At 33.5% G+C, this 10,177-nt stretch overlaps 2 protein-coding genes across 2 annotated transcripts; one reads left to right on the plus strand and one right to left on the minus strand.

Annotated features, from left to right (window-relative positions):
- Window positions 1-63: 63 nt before the first annotated feature.
- Window positions 64-2,969, plus strand: LOC120275307. Its single transcript, XM_039281843.1, has 4 exons — window positions 64-76; window positions 749-935; window positions 1,017-1,090; window positions 2,608-2,969. The coding sequence occupies exons 1-4, from the start codon at window positions 64-66 to the stop codon at window positions 2,778-2,780; spliced, it is 447 nt and encodes a 148-aa protein (XP_039137777.1). The 3' UTR covers window positions 2,781-2,969.
- Window positions 2,970-3,593: 624 nt separating this feature from the next.
- LOC120269955 (phenylalanine ammonia-lyase-like) lies at window positions 3,594-6,889 on the minus strand. The gene is given in 4 exon segments (XM_039276944.1): window positions 3,594-4,935; window positions 4,937-5,089; window positions 5,091-5,523; window positions 6,465-6,889. Coding segments are annotated over 4 exon segments (2,121 nt in total). The 5' UTR covers window positions 6,848-6,889; the 3' UTR covers window positions 3,594-3,783.
- Window positions 6,890-10,177: the final 3,288 nt, after the last annotated feature.

A 10,177-nucleotide genomic window follows, 5' to 3' on the forward strand; every position in this document is an offset into this window, starting at 1 on the left:
TGTTATTCTTTTTTTATATATATATTTTTTTAATTAAAAAAATTAATCCTATAATCCTTTATCATGCTTCCTTCCCGTTAGCCACTGGTACCCAGACTTTTATTAAAAAAATATCCCATTTCCTACCATCAAATGAAGAATGTCTTTTTTTATTGTTATTTTTTTTTTATTAAGTATTAGATAAATCATAATTTATTAAAAAAATGAAGAAAACATTACAACAAACAAACAATATAAATAAATAAAATATATTATAAAACATCAACCAATGACGAAATACTAGTATTATTTATCAATCTAATTTAAATTGATTAAAAGATATCTTTAATGTCTTGAGGTGGACCAAGAGAAGTGATGACATTAGGATTAGATTGTATTTTATGCAATAATTCACCCATACCATATATCTATCATACAATGGGAATTAAATGTATTGTGTCAAACCATTTGATATACAATACAAAACAATAAATTTATAAAAATAATAATAATATTATTATTATTAAAAAAAAATAGATAAACCACATGAAATATATAAATAAACTAGAAAAATAATATTATTTTCACAAACTATATTATAATGAGCAATAGAATTTTTTTTTTTTTGGAGACATATAAAATTTATATCTAAAAATTATTAAAAATAGATAATAATTTAGGTAAAAAAAATTTGTTTGAAATATAAAAAGTGCATAAAAATATTTTAAATTTAATTTTTTTAAAAAAATTCAATTTTATTAATAAATAGAAAAATTATTAAAAGAAGTAGTGCTCTGTGGCCTTCTCCCTCGACTGAAGGTCGCTGCTTTGGATCTCGTTCAAGCTCGGCACCAAACCGAGCTCTCATGGCGAGGGAGCCGATCCCTCGACCATGGTTCCTCGACTTTGTCCCTCTCCTCGTCGTCATCCTCATCGCCGCCCACGTCTTCGCCCTTGTACTTTCTCCCTTTCCCCTTCTCTGTTGATGCTTCCATCCTTTCCTTTCTCTCTATAACCTTTGTTTTTTTCCTTTTCAGGCATACTGGATCTACAGGCTCGCCTCCGACAAGCAGCCTCAGCGGAACAAGGCGCATTAGGATCGAGACGACTAGTAAACCATTGATCTCTCTGTTTTCGTTCATTGTGATGTACATCGTTTGAATGGTTACCAATTCAATGAATTTTTTGTTGAATTTTCACTGAATTGTTTCATTGCTTATCTGATTGTAGATATGTTGACATTTTTGCTTCATTTTGCTTGGGTTTTGCATGCTTTGCTGATTTTATCTGCAGCATTTGTGTAAATTCTTGAATTATTATTATATGTGGGATGTATAATTATGCTTCAGTTGATAGAATTAGTAACTAAATATAGAATCTGAACGTCTAATATCAAGTGAATTTTTCAATATATGAGTAAAAAGGTTGTCAATTTGGATTTTGTGGTTCCTGAACTGTTTGAACTCATAGTGCTGGTCTTTAGTTATTACTAAATAAATAGAATTGTGGATACTTGGATAATGAGGTGAATTAAGAGTGATGAAAGAGGATTAGGGAAGAGAAGAGAAGATCCTAAATGAAATCTCATCCTGTTGTTAGATAAATTCCACCAACTTCTATAGAATCTATTCTCAATTTCTTCTGTTGTTGCATGATGCTGATTGGGTTCTCAAAATATGAGAGGTTGGTAACTGCATAGTTTCCTTTGTGTCGTAATTCCAATTAGTAACATCCGTCTTCATATAAAATCACACTTGAGGATGAAAGGAGAAATTGAAAGTAAAAAATAAAAAAATAATGAGAATGTTCTGCCATAGCCAGAAATGGGTCAAAACTGTCTAAACAAAATTGAGCTAAAATACCCAGGAACAGAATCATACTGTTCATACTGATGTGGCGCTCATTTTAACTTGAAATCTTTTTTAGCTTGTTTGGACCTGTAACATTCACTGATGTAAATTGAATAATTCTTCTGTCTCTGAAAAATGACTTAAAGGATTATTTGAATAAAATCAGGATTCCCCTTGAATGGAGAATATAATTTTTTTCCAATAACAAGAAAATTGGGATACCGCTAAGATTTGCGTGGAAAATTCATCACTGTCATCTACTAAGTCATACTCAATATCAATACTATAGGAGGTATTTTGGAATGTGAAAATACTATTGACAATCCAGCAAGCTGTGTGGCTTATTATTTGATACGCATCCTGATCCATACAATCCTCGAGAAACAAGGATGTTCTGTCAATGTACAGAGAATGGAGAATGTCTCACTTAGGTGAATGCATTCCCTCCACATATGCATCATGCTCCAGGAAACTTTAATATTGTTTCTTGAAACACAATATCAGAAATGGTGATGGTAATGAAATAGAAAAGAAACCATGGGGAATACTCATGAGGGATATTTGGGATTTTTAAATAGGATTCAGTTCTTACAACCAAGACAGATTTTTTTGTCTTTAAGTCGATTACACCACCTCATATGACTGCATATGATATATTTGATTCGTTACGTTTGCTTCTGTTGACCCTTTCATCTGAGTTCAGCTTATTGCCTTCATTTTAAAATGAAGTAGAAGACCTTTTCCTCATTGTGTGATGTTATGCCATCTTCATTTCCAGAGTTTACTACTGAACCACCAAAATGCAGGCGTACGTGGAGGTACTGCACCTTTCAAATGAGCTGTTCTAATAGATGCCAGTTCCTTCTGACTTCGTCTGTGACAAGCTTTGTTTTAACATTTTATGTTGAGAATAAAGTGATTGAGCATTTTATGCTTGTCTGCATGTCTTAACTCGCCGATTTTAATCTGATAAGCTTTTATAGATGCTTGACATAGTCTGATAGCGACCAGAACGGAAGTGTAATTTAGCAACATGAGCTGTACATCATTTTTGAGTTTGTATCTCTGCAACTTGTATTTTTTTAAGCCTGTGCTTATTTAGAGAAAAACAATTAAATATCACCTCTACAATAATACATTTGATTTTTTTCATTCTCTCTAGTGAGAAGTCAAGGTTCAACCTAGTTTGTTTATCATTCTGAAAAATAATTATATAGCTTCAGTTCATATAAGAATTTGAGAAAGATCAATGAAAGTGGTTACATAGGTGTCACAAAGTTTAACTAGATTAGTACAAAAATGTTCCAATGAAATGTGGACAAACCACCAAACTCTCCACGCCGGATTGTTGAGAGAAATAATTTATCAACTCTATTATTGTAGGGATATTAAACAATTAAAACTTTGATATTATGGGTAAGCGCAGCTACCACAGGTCCACAATCTCAAACTTCTTTTGTGAACCAAACAGGCCTTTTATGTATATTCTAATGGTTATTATTTTACTCGGTCATTTTTTTTTCGTTGTAGTGACAAATTGATAATGGATAGGCTGCTTTCACAAAGAATGGTGAAAGTAACCAGCTGGCACAAATTGTTATTTCCTTTCTCTCTTCACTTAGATGTCCATCCCGTGCTCTCACAGCCATGAGCAAAAAAAGAATGGCATTTCGGATCAGGAGAGGAAACTGATCAGGTGAAAGCTAATAAATGCGACATTTTTTTAATTTGATTTCATATATAGTACACTTTCAGTTCTTCGGATAGATTGAAAAGTTGAGACTTACTGAATAAACAATACATGCAAATAGAGATGCAAATTTTATATATCATTTCCCTGCATGAGCCATGCAGGGTTCTTACAATTAAGCTTGAAAACAAGAAACAAATAACCAATGGAAAGCTCTTTGCAGAGGTGGTCACACAGAAACATAACTTTGGTGTTGCAAGCTACCTAACAAATAGGTATGGGAGCACCATTCCAGTCTCTCAAACATTCAAGTAGAGGATCAATCACCTTCCCCTGGCTGATGGCAGTGAACACCTTGTCAAACTCCTCGCCTGGTGACCGCACCTTCTCTCCGGTAAGAAGAGCTGTTCCAAGTTCCTCCCTGACAAACTGATACAGTGGAAAAGACCTGCATTCCTTGATCCTGTTGGCAACTTCTGGGCTTCCATTCTCATAGGCAACCCGAGCTGCCTCCACCTCTTTGGGCAGTATGGCTTTCAGTTCTTCCTCGAATGCAGTGATCTTTTGGAAGATGGAAGTGTTGCCATTTTTCTCCTTCTCACCATTGTTGAGGGCATGCTCCACCAAAACCTGCCTCAGCTTTTGCATCAATGGGTAAGTGTAACTGCAGGGGTCATCGATGTAGGCGAAGACATACTCGCGGTCAATGACTTTGATCAAGTCCTTTTCACAGAACCTCGATGGGTGGAGCTCTCCATTGACACCCATGGTCAGCACTCGCTTGGCAACTTGGCTGACGGTATTCTTGACAGTGCTCTTCAAGTTCTCTTCCAAATGCCTCAGATCAATGGCTTGGCAAAGTGCAACCAAGTAGGTGGAAGTCATGAGCTTCAAGATCTCTACTGCCTCAGCTGTCTTCCTGGAAGAAATCAAGCCCAAGGAGTTGACATCTTGGTTGTGTTGCTCAGCACTCTGGACATGGTTGGTCACTGGGTTTGCAAGGGACTGGAGCTCGGAGCAATAGCTTGCCATTGCAATCTCCGCACCTTTGAAGCCATAGTCCAAGCTCGGGTTTCGGCCACCAGAGAGGTTAGAGGGCAATCCATTGTTGTAGAAATCATTGACAAGCTCAGAGATTTGAGCAAACATGAGCTTGCCGATGGCTGCAATGGCCAGCCTGGTGTTATCCATTGAGACACCAATGGGAGTCCCTTGGAAGTTACCGCCATGGAGAGCCTTGTTCCTTGAAACATCAATCAAGGGGTTGTCATTGACTGAGTTGATTTCCCTCTCAATGGATTTGGTGGACATGCGAATGACTTCAATTTGAGGACCGAGCCATTGAGGCGAAGTGCGGAGGGCATAACGATCCTGCTTGGGCTTCTGCAGTGGGTCTTGTTCATGGATCTTTGCGGCCATCTTTCATGTAGGAGCTACCCTCAAGGATGTGTTCCATAATGGCAGCAGCTTCAATCTGGCCTGGATGGTGCTTCAATTTGTGTGTAAGGTGGTCAGTGTACTCAGGCTTTCCCTGCATCACCTCACAGAAGACAGCTGACAATACTTCAGCAAAGAACAGCGAGGATATTGGCTTCAAACAAAACCGTAGAGGCCAAGCCAGAGCCCACTGCTGTGCCATTGACAAGCGCAAGCCCCTCCTTAGGCTGCAGCTCGAAAAAGCCTCCATTAATCCCAGCAAGCTTGAATGCCTCTTCAGCCGTGATTGTTTCACCGTCAGGTCCAATAGCTTTGGAATTAGGCCTTCCTGTTAGCATACCAGCGATGTAAGACAAAGGCACCAGATCACCAGAAGCAGTGATCGTGCCGCGAAGAGGCAGGCATGGTGTGATTTGGTTGTTAAGAAGGCTTGTGATGGCTTCCAAGATCTCGAATCTAATCCCAGAGTATCCCTGTAGTAGTGTGTTGATACGAACCAACATCGCCGCCCTTGTCGCCGGAGCTGGCAGCGTGTTCCCAGTGCCAAAGATTCCAGCATTCAGAAACCTAAGTTCAAGATAAACACAAGTCTTCAGTTTTTGTTTATCATTATTATCATTATTAACTTGATGATGCATCACAGTATTCAAACATGAATCTGGACTAATATTATATATATTTACATATATATATATATGTACTTTAACTACCAGTTAAATTACAGGTGGTTGTGTCTAAGGCAGGACAGGCATCTAGGTGGGAAGTTGGATATTTATGTTTATCGGCCGTTGTGTTCTTAATGAAAGTTACAGCTATTAAACCAACGCTAGCTGGATCTAGATGTTTTTCTTGTCCTTTTATCTATCTCTATGTCCCTCAAAAATATATATATATATATATATATATGTTGTGATCCTTCAGGGCAGGAACAACATATTCATCTTCTAAAATGGCTTTCTCTAATGATTGGAGCCCTTAAAGTTTTGGCTTGACCCTTTCATTTGGTAGTGGTTGGGGTTGGTGTCCAAATATAACCATCTCTAAAATCATTTTTTTATTATTATTATTATTATTATTATATATATATATATATATATATATACTTGCTCTCTACCGATCAAATATTAAAAAATTTATATGAACATCCGAACTCCAGTATTGTTCAGTATTATTTATATTCATAAATAAAGCGTTTGTCAACTATTATTCAAAAAAATTATTATTATTTAAAAAAAATTAATTGAAAAATAATTCATAAAATATATACAAAAGAAAGATTATTTGATAATTAAAAATAGAAAAAAAAACAACTAATTGATACTAATGAACATATCTTTATACTACTAAATAATTTTCTTTTATTATATATATATATATACACACACAGACAGAGATAGAGGTAGAGAGAAAAAGCTAATAATTTTGAGATGAAAATGTATTATTATATATATATATATATAAAGAATACATATAATAAAAATATTAATAAATTTTTAAACTGAACGTACCTGATAAGCTCCTTCTGGAGAGCACCACCTTGTTTAGTCCTCCGGTGAGATGTAGCACCAAAGCCAGTAGTAACACCATAACTATCAGTACCGTTGTTCATGCTATCCATAACCCAATCACTGCTTGCCTTGACTCTTGGCCGTGCCTCATCGGAAAGCTCCACCGTCACCGCCTTCTCACCGGCGGCTGCCACCGCTGCCACCTGAGCTATCTTAAGAGAAGCACCCTCAAGTTTAACAACAGGTGTTCTAAACTCCTCCACCATCTTCTTAACTTCATCAAGATGACTCCCTGACATGCTCTCTGCTGCCACCTTCCAGTTCAATGGATCTTTCATGCATACACTCACGTGTCCATTCCCATTTTCATGCACAAACTCCATCTCTTTCTTTTTATTTTTTTATTTTTTTGAAAGAGAGAAATTATTATTATTGATATATTGATATAAAGAGAGAAAGAGAGAAAGAGAGGAATGGAGGAGAATTCAAAGCTTATATAAATGAAATGAATTTTCCTCTGAAGAAATGGTGGAAGGGAAGTGAGGGGGTTTTAATGTGAGGGAGGGAAGGGGGTAGTTGGCCAAGAGGGTTAGTTGAGCATGAATCTCAGCCGTTGGATTGTTTTCTTTTGGATCTTGATAGTGTGGTGTGGTTGGTGGGAAAATAATAAAATTTTCAGGCAAGGATGGGACCCTTTTGGTTCTTCATTTTCATGCTTGATTAATTAATTAATAATTAATTGTTTTCTGAAAATATTAATTGAAATAATTTGGTCAATTTTTATGGGTTGATTCGCTAACGACTTTGATTTGTTTTTATTGTTTTCATATCATATGTGTCAGTTCTTATTGTAAAAAAAAATTAAAAATTAAAAGGGAAAATTCATTTATAGACATCACCTTCAAATTTCAATTAAATACTTTAAGATTAACATATAATTTTATAATTATTTAAAAAATTATGTGTGTGTGTATATATACACACACCCCCCAATAATTAATTTTAAATTTATTTATTTTTATTAGCACTTTCAATTCAAAATTTACTCAACTTCATATAAATATTTCTATTATATATATATATATATATATGTAAAAAAGGCTACAAATGGAGAGGGGAAGGACACGAATCCAGTTAACAAGGGAAATAAAAATGGCCACAAAAACTAAACCAAACCAACAAAAGATTCATTTTTTTTTTTAATGTCATCTTGAGTCCTTTTGCATGTGAATGGGCTCACTGTTTTCTTTAAATTGTCATAAATGAGGATATTATTATTATTATTATTATTATTATTATTATTATTATTATTATTATTATTTTCTAATAGAAGAAAACAACAATCTCCTCCAAGATTGAAAGAGTAGCACATATGTATCAACCTTATTTTTTTCCTTGTAGTTTAATAACTTCATTGATGTTTAAAATAAAAAATATATATTAAAAAAAAAACATCTACGCGTTGAGATAACAATATAGATAATCTAATTGCCATTCTGATTAATTAATATGTTGACTAAGTCAAATCCTAAATTTATATTGCTAATGCTAATTTTATTACAATTATAAACAAGTGATATGTGAGACTCATGAGAGTTGGGTGCTCCCTTAATGGTTTCCATGAAATTATTAAAAACTATATTTTGAGATTAGTCAATCACATTAGTTTACAACCAAACCAACATCACATAACTCATTATTTTCTTGTATTTCCATTAATTAGTCAAAATGATATAAATATTAGAATCGGTACAAATAATGGTTAGTTTGGTGCAATATTATTAATATCACATTTCATTTAATAATATGAAGTTGTTTTGTAGTAATATTTTTATACTATATATATTTATACTTGATATTTTATATCCGAGAACTAATCCAACCACACAATTAATCACAATGGCAAAATGGCAATAAGTTTGGATTTTTTTATTTATATAAAAATAGATAAATCACACTCTTTATTAAAAAAACAATAAAATAAAAATTCAAAAACAACTATTCAAATTAAAAAGAAGGCAAACAAACAGACAAGTTAGCCATTATCATAAACTTGAATTAAAAAGTTTAACAATTGGGATGATATATGTTACAATAACAAAACTCTTCAAGTTACAACCAATGGGAAACTTTAAAAATAAATTAAGGAAAAGAGAAGCAATGTTTTCATGTGTTGTTGAACAAACTCATAGTGATCTCCCACCAACTTTCTTCCCAAGAGAAGTTGGTGAGAAATATTTCTCAATATGATATTATTTTAATAACAATTTTCAAAAGAATAAAATTCAATAAATCAATAAAAAAAGATCATCTCATATTTCATCAATTGCATATACTTTGTTTTTATACAGTTTTTTTAAAAAAATAAATCATAATTATTAAAAAAAATGAGATATATAGCAGTCTACTAAAGAGAAAAACAGACATAATATTACAATTTACTTCAATGTAAACAAAACATAAACTAATGAGCTACGAAAAAGAAGTACGATGCCTTTACACAATTTATATATATATATATATATATATATATATATATATATATATATGTTTTGTATTTTGCTCAGTCAAACAATGTTATCTCATTGGTGTATATATATGTATGGTTGTTATTTAAATTTGAAAATAAAAGAAAATTTAGAAACGGAGTCAAAAAGAGGATATATATATAATATTGAAAGGGGAGGGTTGAACAAATGGAAGGGTTGGGTAGGTATGGGAGAGAAGTTGGTACCAAACACTAAGCCAAAAGGTTGGTGGGGTTTCTGGTGCATGGTATGAACTCCACCTACCACGCTTACAAAGACTACACCACACCACACCACACCACACCATCCTCTCATTTTCAAGTTCATGACCATTTAAAGGTCAATACCTTATCTTCATATACAACTACTGCTATTACTTCTTACTACACACACCCTTTTATTTTTATTTTTTTTCCTTTTCATTTAGAGTATATATATATATATATATATATATAGTTGAGAGAAATAGAGAAGAAGTAGTCTTTAGTTTCCATGCATTAAATGTGCACCATTAAGGTTCTGCACCCTTCTTCAAATCCTTTTAAAACTTAGGAAATGTTATATATATATATATTATATAAAAGAGAAAGAGAGTGGAAAGGAGAGGGAGAGATGGCAAAATGGAGACCATGTATTGCACCAACCCTCAACAAGAAGGGAGGGTAGCAATTGGCAATTTGGCAATTGGGAATGCAAGGCTGAACAGCACACCATTATTGTCATTAATGAAAGGAAGGTTTTGGTTTGGACCATTTAATTAGTGCCCAAATGTGCCACTCATTCATGCCCGGTATTCATAACGTAACGTCCATGTTTTTGTTTTCTTTTATTTTTTATTTTTCTTAAGGGAGTATCATTTTAATTTTTCTTTATTCTATTTTTCAGATGTAACATATATTGTAATAATATATATATATAAATATACGTGTATATATAGAGTCCAAAGAAATGGTCAAGGAGTTGTCACTCCAAAAAGACTGCTGCCTTGATTTGCACTTGTGGAATATATATGAGCAAATATATAAATAAACATATAAATATCATGTTTACTTACCTTCCTCATAAATACTCATGTTTATTTATTTTTAAATGATGCAATGGACATAGAAAAAGGATGATGAACGTAAAAATAAAAAAAAATCCTTCATGTTTCAGTAAAGCTACTTTTTATACAAAACTAATTTG

This window comes from Dioscorea cayenensis, chromosome 2 (genome assembly GCF_009730915.1).
Source record: "Dioscorea cayenensis subsp. rotundata cultivar TDr96_F1 chromosome 2, TDr96_F1_v2_PseudoChromosome.rev07_lg8_w22 25.fasta, whole genome shotgun sequence".
Taxonomy (NCBI): domain Eukaryota; kingdom Viridiplantae; phylum Streptophyta; class Magnoliopsida; order Dioscoreales; family Dioscoreaceae; genus Dioscorea; species Dioscorea cayenensis.